The sequence below is a fragment of the Antedon bifida genome, chromosome 9 (genome assembly GCF_963402885.1).
Source record: "Antedon bifida chromosome 9, ecAntBifi1.1, whole genome shotgun sequence".
Taxonomy (NCBI): Eukaryota; Metazoa; Echinodermata; class Crinoidea; order Comatulida; family Antedonidae; genus Antedon; species Antedon bifida.
In genome coordinates, this window is record NC_136234.1 from 15,194,110 (window position 1) to 15,206,513 (window position 12,404).

Below are 12,404 nucleotides of genomic sequence, written 5' to 3' on the forward strand. Positions count from 1 at the left end.
AAACCATAACCTCATGTGTCATATCTATAAATGATTAGATCTCACTTGCTTAAAAAAATGTACAGTATATAAGTACATTGATATTTATAGCTAGTAAAAGTATTACATACATTGATTGGTATACAGTAGAACCTCTTCTTGGGACACCCCCTATTCAGGAAACAATTTCCTCTGAAACTGAAATGACAATATAGGGCAAAACATCTGACCAATTACTCAACTTCCTGACGCAAAGCTATTCCACTGTAGTTAAATACAATTATCATCCTGTACAGTACCCACTGTTAAGTTGGGCTCAAATCTATCCCCCTAGCCATCAGCGCAAGCTCAGTGGTCTAGAGTATGAACGCCAGGCTTGTGGGTTTAAGTCCCACTTGAGAATTCATTGTACTTTAGTATGTATAAAGTACAAAATTATGTCAGAGTATGGCAAACATCTGAAATATGTATATTTATATATGGCCAACCCATATTCAGGGGAAACCCTTATTGAATTAAAGAGATACTTTGTTGGTCCCGAAGGTCTTCATTTAAGGGGTTCTACAGTAGCTACCATTTTCAATATCTATCAAGCGAGTAGCCAAGCACATATAATAAACTCCTTTCCAGTCTTTCCTGTGTATTTTTAAAAAAGTAATTATTTTACTGGTTTAACCATGGAGGTATTATACCTCCTTGGTTTAACTGACCTGTTTAACGTCCAAGGCAAATGCCTTCATTCTCATAATTGACTAACAGCACAGTTAAAATTTACAATGGAGTTGATGCATATGTCATATTATATAGCATTTGCATGAAGTTTATAGTATGCATGTTGTGTATGCTATACAATGTTTATGTTGCACAAGTTACTTATTACTGTGGGGATTGTAAAGTTCAGTAATGGTGAATACACTATAGTTGCTTGGGGTGGATGAGTTTACATTTGTTAGTGAACTTTTGTTGTAGATGATGGGTAGCGCTCAACGATATTCTGCTTTTACATTGCCTATGACGACGATCCAGCATATTTAAAAACAGTGACTGGTTTTAAAGTGTGTATAAAAAATACAATATCAATAGTTACCACAATCATTATTGTCAGGCATTTAGGATAAATCATTGAAATCGTAATTGTACAGTAGTTTTAGATTTTTCGTGGACTTTTGTTTTGGAATTTGGACTGTGTGTTACCAGGTCGCAATTGAACAAAATTTGAATGTCAGCCTAAATTCAGAGGCTGTAGCTTTAGATGCTGTGGATGAAAAAGAGTAGATAATACATTACAATTCTGGTGATGGTTCATGTGTCAAAGGTCAAAGAATGTTTCAATTGCATGAGACTGTTATTTATAAATCATTAATTAATAATTTGTGAAATGATTTTTTAGTAGTGAAATGAAGAGTATAGATGTACAAACGACAATTTCTTATCCATCTAATGCTACCATCAACACTGTTGATAAGTATGAACAGCTTTCTATTGATACTTACCTAACTAAAGCAAAATCAATGGATACTGGTATCTTCCCAAGCACACCACATGCTATGGAACGGAATGCATCTATATCAGGTATGGCGTACCAGGTGAAACATTCAAAGCAATGGAAGTCTGAAGCTCGTGTTGATCAACCAGAAGCCATACATAGAAAGCACCATCATAGAACGGGGGGACATAAGCATACTGCTGATAACTTAAAGAGGAGCAAGTCAGAAAATCAGGTATGTGAACGAAACCGTAGTTCCGTGCGGCCAAGTTTCTCCGAAGAACTTCCTGGTCTTCCAGGAAACAACATGAGAAAATGGATGTCTCAATTGCGTGTTTATACTCCGAAAGAAATAACACCGAAAGAAACTAAAGGTCGACGAGAGAGCCTGTCTGAAACGCAACCTGTGAGCAAAATAAGAAAATGCAAATCAGAAGTGCAGGTAAATGCATCGCCGCAAAAAGATTTTCCTTCATTAAGTACGCCTTATGTTGCTACTTTACCATCTGCTAATGAGAAGAAATATTCACAGCACTGGAAATCTGAGGTTGCAAGTCAAGAGAACAAAAAGTCTAACATTGTTCAGAGGTATTTAGATTGTTTACCAGGTAACGAGGCCAAACCACCAACTACACAAAAAAAGCTGAACAGAATGTGGTCTACAGAAACATACACAAAAGATACATCTTCTCGTAGATCTTCAAAAGCTGGCAATTTGAAAAAATCACGATCAAGTATAGATCTGACAACATCCAGTAAGGAGAAGAAAGTGCAACTCATCTTGCCAACTAAGGAAAATATGAGTAAAAGTAGAAGAGTCCGAGGAGAAACGGTAACGTTAAAATCTAACAAGTGGCGAACGGGAGGAACGTTTAACACCCACAAAAAATGGTAAGAACGGAAAAAAATGAAGCGCAAATATTACAGTTGTCTCTGCTTAGTTATAGAAGGTTATGGGAATATTTGATTGCTAATGGAAAGATGAAGGTGTCAGTTGTGGTTGTCTATGTCTAGGCTGTGTAGTGTGAGCTTTTAGATTTAGTTTTATAAAAACAATCTTTGAGTATTTTTGATTGGTAGCTTATCTGTGCCAAAACTTTGTTTACATATTTTAGTTTCTGTCTCATAGCTATATCTTTGGTTAGGTTTGGAAACTATGCTTTATTTAGAAGGAATACGCATCTTAACAGAATAGTACAGTCAAATATCGGAATACCAGATTTTGTTTAATGCTCTAAAGCTCTCAAATTTCATTGCTTAGTTTGTATTACATAGTATTCTGCAAAGGTTTTGAAATATATGCTGCTTAAAAAAAAGCAATGCTTTAAGCGTTAAATGTTCAGCAATTTCAAGAACAAATTCAGAGAAAGAATGCTTTAAAATTGTATGCAATGAGATGTGGTAATAATTATGTTTAAGCATAGTCAATAGAAAGTAGTTTAATTTAAGGTGGCCTGGAAATGTAGTCTGTGAAAGCCTACCAACAGAGGGCAGCATCTAGTTATCAAAGCTAAAGTGCTCTTACAGACTGTTACTATTTTTCCGGTTGAATACTATAGTTGAAAGCAATAAAAGTTAAATGACCTTCATCATATCATCATGATTGTTGTAGGTGTGGTATTGTGATAGTATTAGTTGTAAAGACCAGTCACTGTTTTAGCTACTGTGTTGTTGATTGTCTGCCGCTGTCTTCTCGCTAACCAGTTTGCAGAAACTTTTTGTTGCATGTGATTGTGAATTAGCTTACACCAGTGCAAGTTATTTTTCTGTGATTTTAAGATGCCGCGCACTTCTGCATCTCCTCGGCCAAATTCTGCACGCCCATCATCGGCTTCAAAAGCACGAGCTGCAAAATCGCGCTTTCCAAAAAGGTTAGTTAATCTTTAATAACGGTAAATCATTTTGGGTATTATTTACATTTTTCATATTTATACCAGCAAAATTGGATGATGCAGTGTACAATGTTTCTTGGCACGCTGCCAACTGTTAAGTGATAACACTTTGTAAAATCAATTTACTGCCAAAATCTGTCGCGTAGAATAATACCGGTGTATTAAAACAATTTGGATTAAATTCTGTTCATAGCTTTAAATTAATTCTAACATTTAAATTCCTAAATCATTCATCCTGAAATGATTATACTTTCAGCAAATATGAACTTGAATATTGGCATTCTCTGTTTGCTATGGCTATTTGTTGACTTTTGAATTATTTAAAACAACATTCAATACCAGAGTTCTTTTCATCTATGTAATTCAAAATTGTCTCAATAAGATATGGTGCGGTATTTACCACCTATGAGAACTCTTAGTTAAGTAAGTCACTTGAATAGGTGTTCGTTTAAATGTTTCAATTTCAAATCCGAGCTAACCAAATTCAAAATTGTTCACAAAGTTAAGATTGCAAAGTGTTTATTAGCAACAGTTGACTAGCGGAACAAGAACATTAGGTCCAGTAAAATCTGGGCGGAAACGTTTAACCGAAGGATTCTTTTTCAGTTCCGCTAAGAAGAGTTCGTCTTTGACAAATTTATCTGGACGCAGATCGTCCACATCTGGGTGAGTTTTAGTTGTGAAATAAAGATTTATTTTTTGCAGGAAGGTAGTGCATCCTAATTACAATATAATGTTTGTTTTATATTTAAATTTGGTTATTTTTACAGAATTACTATGAGTTGCCGTTTACTGTTGTTTTTCTTTGGTCATTCTTTTATATACAAATGTTACTATGTACTATCATTTTTCCTCCATGGTACTATGGTTACAGTTTTAGCTTTTAAGATTTTTTTTTCTATTGTTTTTTTTTACTCGTTTGTTTTGCTTTTTTTTTAATGCACCTATCAGCCATTTTACTATGTCACTATATTATAGATCAAAACAAGTAATATAACAAGTATACTATTTTGATAGCGGAAGAAAAATTAAAGAAAAGTGCTCTCAAAGTATTGAACATTAGAGCAAACTTCCGACGTTTTTCATTAGATAAATTATCATCCTGTTTGTGTACTCGCTGCTTCCTTGGTCTTGAATCTAACCCTAGCCATCAACACAAGATCGCTGGGCTAGAGGTATGAATGTTGTTCTAGAGGGTGTGGGTTCGAGTCACACTCGGAAATTACTTACAAATTTTTTCGCAAACTGTTCACAATGTACTGAACATGCAGGAGTTGGATAAAACATCTGACTTGGTTTTATAGTTGTGTAATACTGATAGTACTTTATGTCAATTAAATTTACCAATCTTAGGCTCATTAAAATTAGTTACAACCAAAATAATAAAAGAAAATCTCATCCAAATTGCTTCATTAAATTAAAACTTTACAGTGATCTTTCACTTGATATGAGTTGTGTTTTGACAGACAACATAAAGTTCAAACAGACTTAAGGATGCGTGATAAATGATAAAGTCTGTGCTTAGGTATAACTAACAATCGGCCACTATTGATGGTATGTGAGTTGTGTACCCATATTGGCATGTATCTATTGTACCAACTGAAATGTACACTAGCATATGGGCTAGCAGCTATGGCGACAGCTTGGTTTTGATATGGTTATTTGGTGTTACTGAAGACGAATCAGTTGATGAAATAAAATATTATTGTTTAGATGATAAATAGGTAATTCATAAAATTCATTGGAATGAAAAGGAACAAATTGTTACCAAATTAAATCAATATAATTAAACTTATTTTGCATTGTATGAAATGTTACCAATTGTTACCAATTTAGCAGAGTACTGTAGGAGTATTGTTAGAAGTTGAATTTAAGCCATTATTTGCACAAAGCATACTTGTTATGTTAATTAATTCATTTATTCTTTTTATTAGTATTGTTATTCATAAAATATTAAATTAGAATGTAATAATATTATACACAATGTGACATACCAACTGAAACTCAACATTTAGAATGTTGTGCTTTAACTGTACTTTTTTGTAAAATCACCATCATGAATTAATGTAGTATAGTCATAATAAACAACGATATATAAACCTGTGTGAGGACACACCCATTTGATTTACAAGTAGTAAATAGATAATTAATACCCGATAATCGATAAGGTACACATGCACTGAACTAGGTCCTTAAAACTGTTTTGGCCCCTGCCGAAATGTAGCCAATGAAAAAATGATTTTGGCAATGTGCAATTTTCGTTCACCTGTGTTCGGACCTTTCCCTACATGTGTAAATATACGATACCAGGTTTAGGCCCACCACTTAAAGTGTAAATAGTATTACTCTGGATTTCTATATTGTTTAAAAATAAATGTTTCTATTAAAGGATATAATATTATCTTTTGACTGTCAATATGCACTGGTTTCCAAGAGCAAGTCCGTCAATTAGCCTCTAATTCATCACCGAATTAAAGCTTATTTGTAATGCGTGATTTTGTTTTGCGGACAGATTAGTGGAATAACTCATTTACCTAGCTAATAATTTTTGGATTTTTGAAAGTGTTCGATCAGATGTGTTTGAAAGCAGTGTTATATTAATGCATAGAATATTCACATCTGCTGGTATCGAAGGTGATTGGTATTGTTAAATTGATATTGTTTGTGAATGGTATTTGCCGCATACATTAGGGATAACCTAGCATAACATAACTCTATCCATCTAGTTCTAGACATAATGGTGTCGGGACATGTAGTATTACTGGTAGAGATGGTAACACTACCTGAATTTGTTTCTCCTAGGACCTAGTTAATTTCAAAATCATCTAATTTAATTTCAACGTCAACTATAAATTGCTCATTTTATCTCAGAAGGATGGTTTGATCTTGTAAGCCTTTTTTTTTTTTCCTGGTTTAAACATTTTTTATGAAACATAAAAGTAAAACGTTAAGGAGAGACAAAAATTGTAATGGACCAAAAAAGGGCGTGTCTCCAATCACAACTAACAATAATATAAAAACATTATAGTAAAAAATGTACAGGCCTAAGGACAAATTATGTATAATAGCCTACAAAATACCATATACTTTGGGTGACCCCTGTTTAGAGTACACCCTACAAACGGGGACAATTTTTGGTGTTCCAAAAGTGTCCCCTTAATCAGGGTTTTACTGTATTATTTTTTTAATTTAATCCAAATTCATAAAGTTTTTAAAGTTATGAAATTTTCAATCATAATATTGGAAAACCTGTAAAAGAATATGATTTACCATACAATTTTATACCTTCAGTAAATTGTTCATATTTCATTTAAATATGCAATACCTATTTTCCCAACCATACATTTGAAAATCCTGTAGTCTTGTGCCATTACGACATACATGCATATCTTGGTGCCTGGATTTCCAAAGCCATTTAACGAAAATTAGTGGGAAAAAAATTCCACAAATTGAGTTATAAAAGCTTTCCTGTGGAATAAACCATTCAAAGTCCAAGGTTTTTTTCCTCAGAAATGTTTCAAAATTAAAATATTGAAAGGAAGAATATTTTAGTTAATTTTCTCGTAACTATTATTTAATGAACAGTTTTGGGTATTACCACTTTTGACAGAGGTGTTATACATTATTAAAATAGTGAACAAACTATGGCAAATCATTAAATCTTCCCCATGATAGAGTGGTTGAGGCCACTCCGTCAGGTCATGGTGCCTTATATTAGGAAGTCCCAGCCCAAAGGGTGATCATGGTGCGTTGATTGTTGAATTTTTATCGTATTTTATATCGACGGATCAAACTAACAACATTTTTAAAGATGTATGGGAGAAAAAGGTAATATTTTCTATAATATATTATGTTGTACGTTTATTTATTTTTTAATCTCCCAAGAGTTGAGATTTGTTAAATTAATAAATTAGTGACATGGATTAACTGTTTGATATTTTAAGTATTTTTCCTTTTCGGTATATCTCTGAATTAGTTCATTACTGCTGTCATCTATGTGTAAAATAAATTTAAATACAAAAGAAACATAATTTAGTCATGGCTTCTTTTAGAATATTTTGCAAAACAAACATGTTTTCATTTTCTTTTTGCTTTATACATTCTTTATTTCAGGAATTTTAGTGACTATACACAGATTATGGCTGATTATATTCTTTTGTTTATAAATACAAAATATATTTGTTAAATTCTGTGATTTATATTGTTTTTTTTATGCTTAATATTGCTTTATATTTTGTTGTTTCAATTGACATGTTTAGATTTTGTACTGGGTTACCACTAATTGTCATAAAAATCATATTCACGGTTTACCAGTCAAAATACAAAAATCCCCTCAATCTAAAAGTTTCATAAACTTTTACATCAATAGTTCTATTTTATGGATGGATCACCAAATCTAATATTGATTTTGATCACCATTTGGAAAATTACCTTGTACGAAAAAAAGATCAGATCTACCAACTAAACCACTTATTTGGGGGTGAACCTATATCATAATGAAAACATATCCACATTTTAAAACACAAACATTTATTAGATTTGTTTCTTTTCCTTCACAGACCTAACAAAGATGCAGAATTCAATGCAGGTAAATTTATATCTTTTTATATGTTCTAAAGCACTGTAGACACTATCCAACTTTATGTGCCCATATATGGACATGATGATGTCATATCACTGCCATATTTGAGCATATCACTACCATATTTGGGCACATCACACTTTTTTAGTTTGATAACTGTGTAGACAGAGCTTTATATTATAATAAATCAATTTTCATATTCAAATTCACCAAACATTTATTTGTTCAATAAATACAGATGAGGGTTACCTTTATAATCTTGATTGTGAGAATAAATGCCAAGTATGAGTCATATTTATATGATATGATATATTCAGTCATTATGTTCTATATGAACTCTTCATTTTATCTCGGATACTAATCTCTCTTTTTTTGGTGTGTAAATCGTGATAAGATCTTGTGTACTTTTAATATCCACAATTAGTATTTTGTTCTACTTGCTTGATCTTGGATTAATAATAGTCTTTTGATAACATGCCTTCTGTCTACATATAGTCACTCTTCTTGTTTTTTTTTCTCATTCCTTTATGGCACAGAAAACCCAATGAGCCAGTTGACAGGGGATACAAAAGCGAAGCTAACGTGTATTGCTTTAAAGTTTGCGTTTTCCACATTACCCAGTTGTAAATTTTAAAAGTAATATAATGTGAGGAGAGCGTATTTAAATAATGTAATGTTATCTTTAATGCATAAAGCATACGCCAGAAAAGAGAGTATTTTCAGATGTTTTTTGTCGAACAAATAAATGAAATTATACAGGAATCATGTGTGTTCCTATTTGTTGACTTTAACTTTGATATTAGGTCGATTAAAAAAAAAAGCTAAGAAGAGAGGAAAGAGTATTTTAAAAATGTATCATAATTTTTTTTGATACATGACAAATATTTTGATGTTCTTCCCAAATGACTTTAGTTTTTGATATTGGATCTATAAAAAGCCTTGATAAGATCTTGTGGATTTTGCATAAATATTATTGTAATGTTCCACTTGCCTGGTCTTTGCTTAATGGTGATGTTGTTTCTCTATGGATTGCATCTCTGGCGTGAACCAACATGCATCATTAATCATCTGTAATAATATTCTACTTATACTAAAAATGCTTTAATTTTATGCAGAAAAAAGTGCAATGCTTTAAGCTCTGTCTACACTATCAAACTATTTTTACAAAAAAAAAGTGTGATTTGCCCAAATATGGTAGTGATATGCACAAATATAGTACTTATATGACATCATCATGTCCATATATGGGCACATCACATTTTGTTGTCACATAAAGTTTGATCTTAAATTTAACGAGTGGAATAAAATGGCAGATGCACATTGTTTATTTAAAAATTTAAAAAATTGCAATATTAACTGCCACCAAAATAAGAAAAATATATATTTTGAAATGTATAATAATATTAATTGATATAACAGGTCAATGATGATTAATATTATTTTACGTTAATTTTGCAGAAGAAGGATTGGTTCGCATATATATGAGAGGGCGCCCAGTTACCGTTTATGTTCCATCAGACGTAGAGAATTTTGACATCGGATCCAAGATATCAGCTCCTGCTGAAAAGTTAAAGATGGAGTGGATGTATCCTTGATGCCTGTAAAACCAAAAAGGTCAACTTATTTGTTGTTGATCATATTAATGTGTTTAAATGAAAGAGGTCGAGGGGGTGGGAGGATCTGCCCCTGACTTAACCAGTTTGATGGAGTTTACTCTACCGAAACATCTCATCAAACAATGAGACTTTGATTAGATTTTTAAAAAAATTGTATACGTCTTTTATCTTTTTTATAATTTCTAGTACATGTTGTTCAGTTTATTCTGAACCATTAAACCAGTCACAGTATCTAGGCCATTATGAGATTTCACAGCATGTGCCCTACTACTGTAAAGTACTCGTAAATTGAGTTTTTCACAAATTGCTAAATGCATTTTATGATTTATCACTTCCATTATAGTAATTCATGTATCCTCAAGAAATTACGAAATTTTACTATGCAGTAGCCTTAATAACAAGAATAATTTTAAATTCTCATTATTATTTATAACCGAGTCACCTTGTCCATAGTTCTTCTCATGTCCAGTGTACACATACAGTATGAGAACCCAGTGCATCATTCGTGTACTGTAGGTAGAGGTTTTCCCGGCGTTGTGGTTTAATACAGCGCCTCAGTGTTATAGTAGTTCTAGGGGCCTGCAGTTCATATAAGTCCTTAGTATCACCATAAAGTCATAGTGTTCAACCTTAGAGCAAGAAGAGAGAGAGATACACACTATGCATGTTCTATATTAATAACAAATGATATATTTATATATATATGTTACTATAAATGGGTTATGCTTAAAATTGGCTCAGTCTAGGCTTTATATCCCTCCTCATATAGTACATCAGAAACCATTCCTTTCTCAATCTTTGGTCAGATGTTTTGTCCTACTCTGATGTAATTTGTACTTTATACTAAGTACATTGAAAATACGAGTAATTCTCGGGTGGGACTCGAACCCACGACCTCCAGATCACTTGCCTGGCGTTCATACCTCTAGACCACGAGCTTGTGCTGATGGCTAGGGGTTTTTTCCCCTCAATCTTGTTATGAGAAGAGGTGCACTAATAGGCGATAAGACAAATCTGTTATTGGACTTGAACCAAGAAAACATGTTACCCAACTAATGTATATTGGCACTAGTTCAACCAGTCATTTTTAAGGTTTTCCTTAGTAATTTTTACCAGGTATGGTTACCGAGGACGTGATTGTCGCAGTAATCTCCATCTGCTACCGACCGGTGAAATTGTATACTTCATGGCCGCCACTGTGGTCTTGTTTAATGTTGAAGAGGGCCTGCAACGTCATTATATGGGCCACAATGATGATGTTAGATGGTAAGGATGCACTGTGGTTAAAGACACTGAAATGCATATCAAAAAGTGCGTACTGTATTAAAATATTAAAAATTTTCATTATTTAATTCACAATTTCATACTTTGTGTTAACAGTATTGCTGTCCATCCTGACAAAGTAACTATAGCAACAGGACAAGTTGCTGGACATGACAAAGTTGAAGGAAAGGTAAAAATGCTTGTCTTAACAATTTTCTAAAATGCGCTGTAAGTTACAGCATAACAAATCCAAGAAGATAAATTATACATTATTTCAAAATTTACCAATAATTATTCTACTGTACGTTATTAGTAGACAAGGCTCCAAAATAGCAGTAAACGTCTTTCTATTGGACTAATGTTATATAGCAAACCCTCATTCACGAAATAACACCATAAAAGAACGTACAAAACTATGCAGTTTGTAATTGTTATTTACATATTTGTATAAATAAAATAAATTATAACTTTGTTCCATTTATTGATAGCGTTGGAAAGTTAGGCCAGGTGCAGAGGTAATTCTTGTGTTCCACACATAAAAACATCACTGTTTTCCCCCTTAATGTCATTTCAACCAAGCTTCCCATGTCATGATTTATGATGCTTAGTTGTTCTTCACAATTTGAATACTTTCTGTATCAATAGATATCACAGTAAAACAATTGGTTATAAGCTTTAGTTATGTAATAGTATTTGTTGTTTTATAATTTACAATTGTTTTTATGAACTATGGGAAAACAGATAAAAGTTTACTACCAGTTCTTTCCCCACAGTTTCTATTTTAGTTTCTTTGTTTTTAGTTTCTTTTTCCATGTTATATTTTTGGGCCGTTATTTAGGGTATTACGCAAAAATGTTTTTTTCAATTTTTTTTTCCCCTTTTCTTCATCCCATTTATTTTTTGGTTACCTTCTGTAAACAAAACACAGTTAAAATCCATGGAAGCCCAGAAACAGATATTAGAAACACTCTATAAATATTAATGATATAAATATTAATGATATGCGATGGGATTATTTGAGTGGCTTTCCTAAATAAGCTTCATGAAAGCCTACTGTATGTGAGAAGGAAGTATAATATTCAGTTGTAGCCTTCGTATTTTTGAATAAATTCTCTATTATTTTGTAAAAGCAAACAACACATTATTTTTGTAATATAGTTTTCACAATAATTGTTGGCTTCAAAGTGTTAAGCCCTGTTTACACTATCAAACTTTATGTGACAACTAAATGTGATGTGCCCATTATATGGACATGATGATGTCATGTCACTACCATATTTGAGCATATCACTACCATATTTGGGCACATAACACTTCGTTGTCAAACTAGTTTGATAGTGCAGACAGAGCTCTAGATCTCTCACCGTTATTATCACCTATTATTTTACAAGATCTGTTCTTGATCTTCTGTACAATGCAATATGTTTCTGTAGCTGCTTATTGTGCTCAAAGTGCTGTTTGTTGTGGTATTGAAATATATGTAAACAAACATTTCATATTTAGTCTTGCACATAGTTTATGTAGTGTATGGGCGTAGTTGTATTTGAGGGGAAATTGGTTGGAGAATAGACACCTGTGCCTAAATT

At 32.6% G+C, this 12,404-nt stretch overlaps 1 protein-coding gene across 6 annotated transcripts in view; it reads left to right on the top strand.

The window, feature by feature from the left end:
* The window catches only part of LOC144852825 (77 kDa echinoderm microtubule-associated protein-like), a 40,792-nt gene that overhangs the window by 16,663 nt on the left and 11,725 nt on the right, over positions 1 to 12,404 (top strand). For 5 of the 6 annotated variants that reach the window (XM_078710845.1, XM_078710846.1, XM_078710848.1 and 2 more), the window contains 5 exons: positions 3,964 to 4,023; positions 7,917 to 7,945; positions 9,398 to 9,524; positions 10,672 to 10,821; positions 10,936 to 11,008. In XM_078710845.1, coding sequence (XP_078566971.1) covers positions 3,964 to 4,023; positions 7,917 to 7,945; positions 9,398 to 9,524; positions 10,672 to 10,821; positions 10,936 to 11,008 — 439 coding nt within the window. The remainder of the gene's footprint in view (positions 1 to 3,963; positions 4,024 to 7,916; positions 7,946 to 9,397; positions 9,525 to 10,671; positions 10,822 to 10,935; positions 11,009 to 12,404) is intronic. The other variant, XM_078710847.1, reaches the window with a different exon arrangement.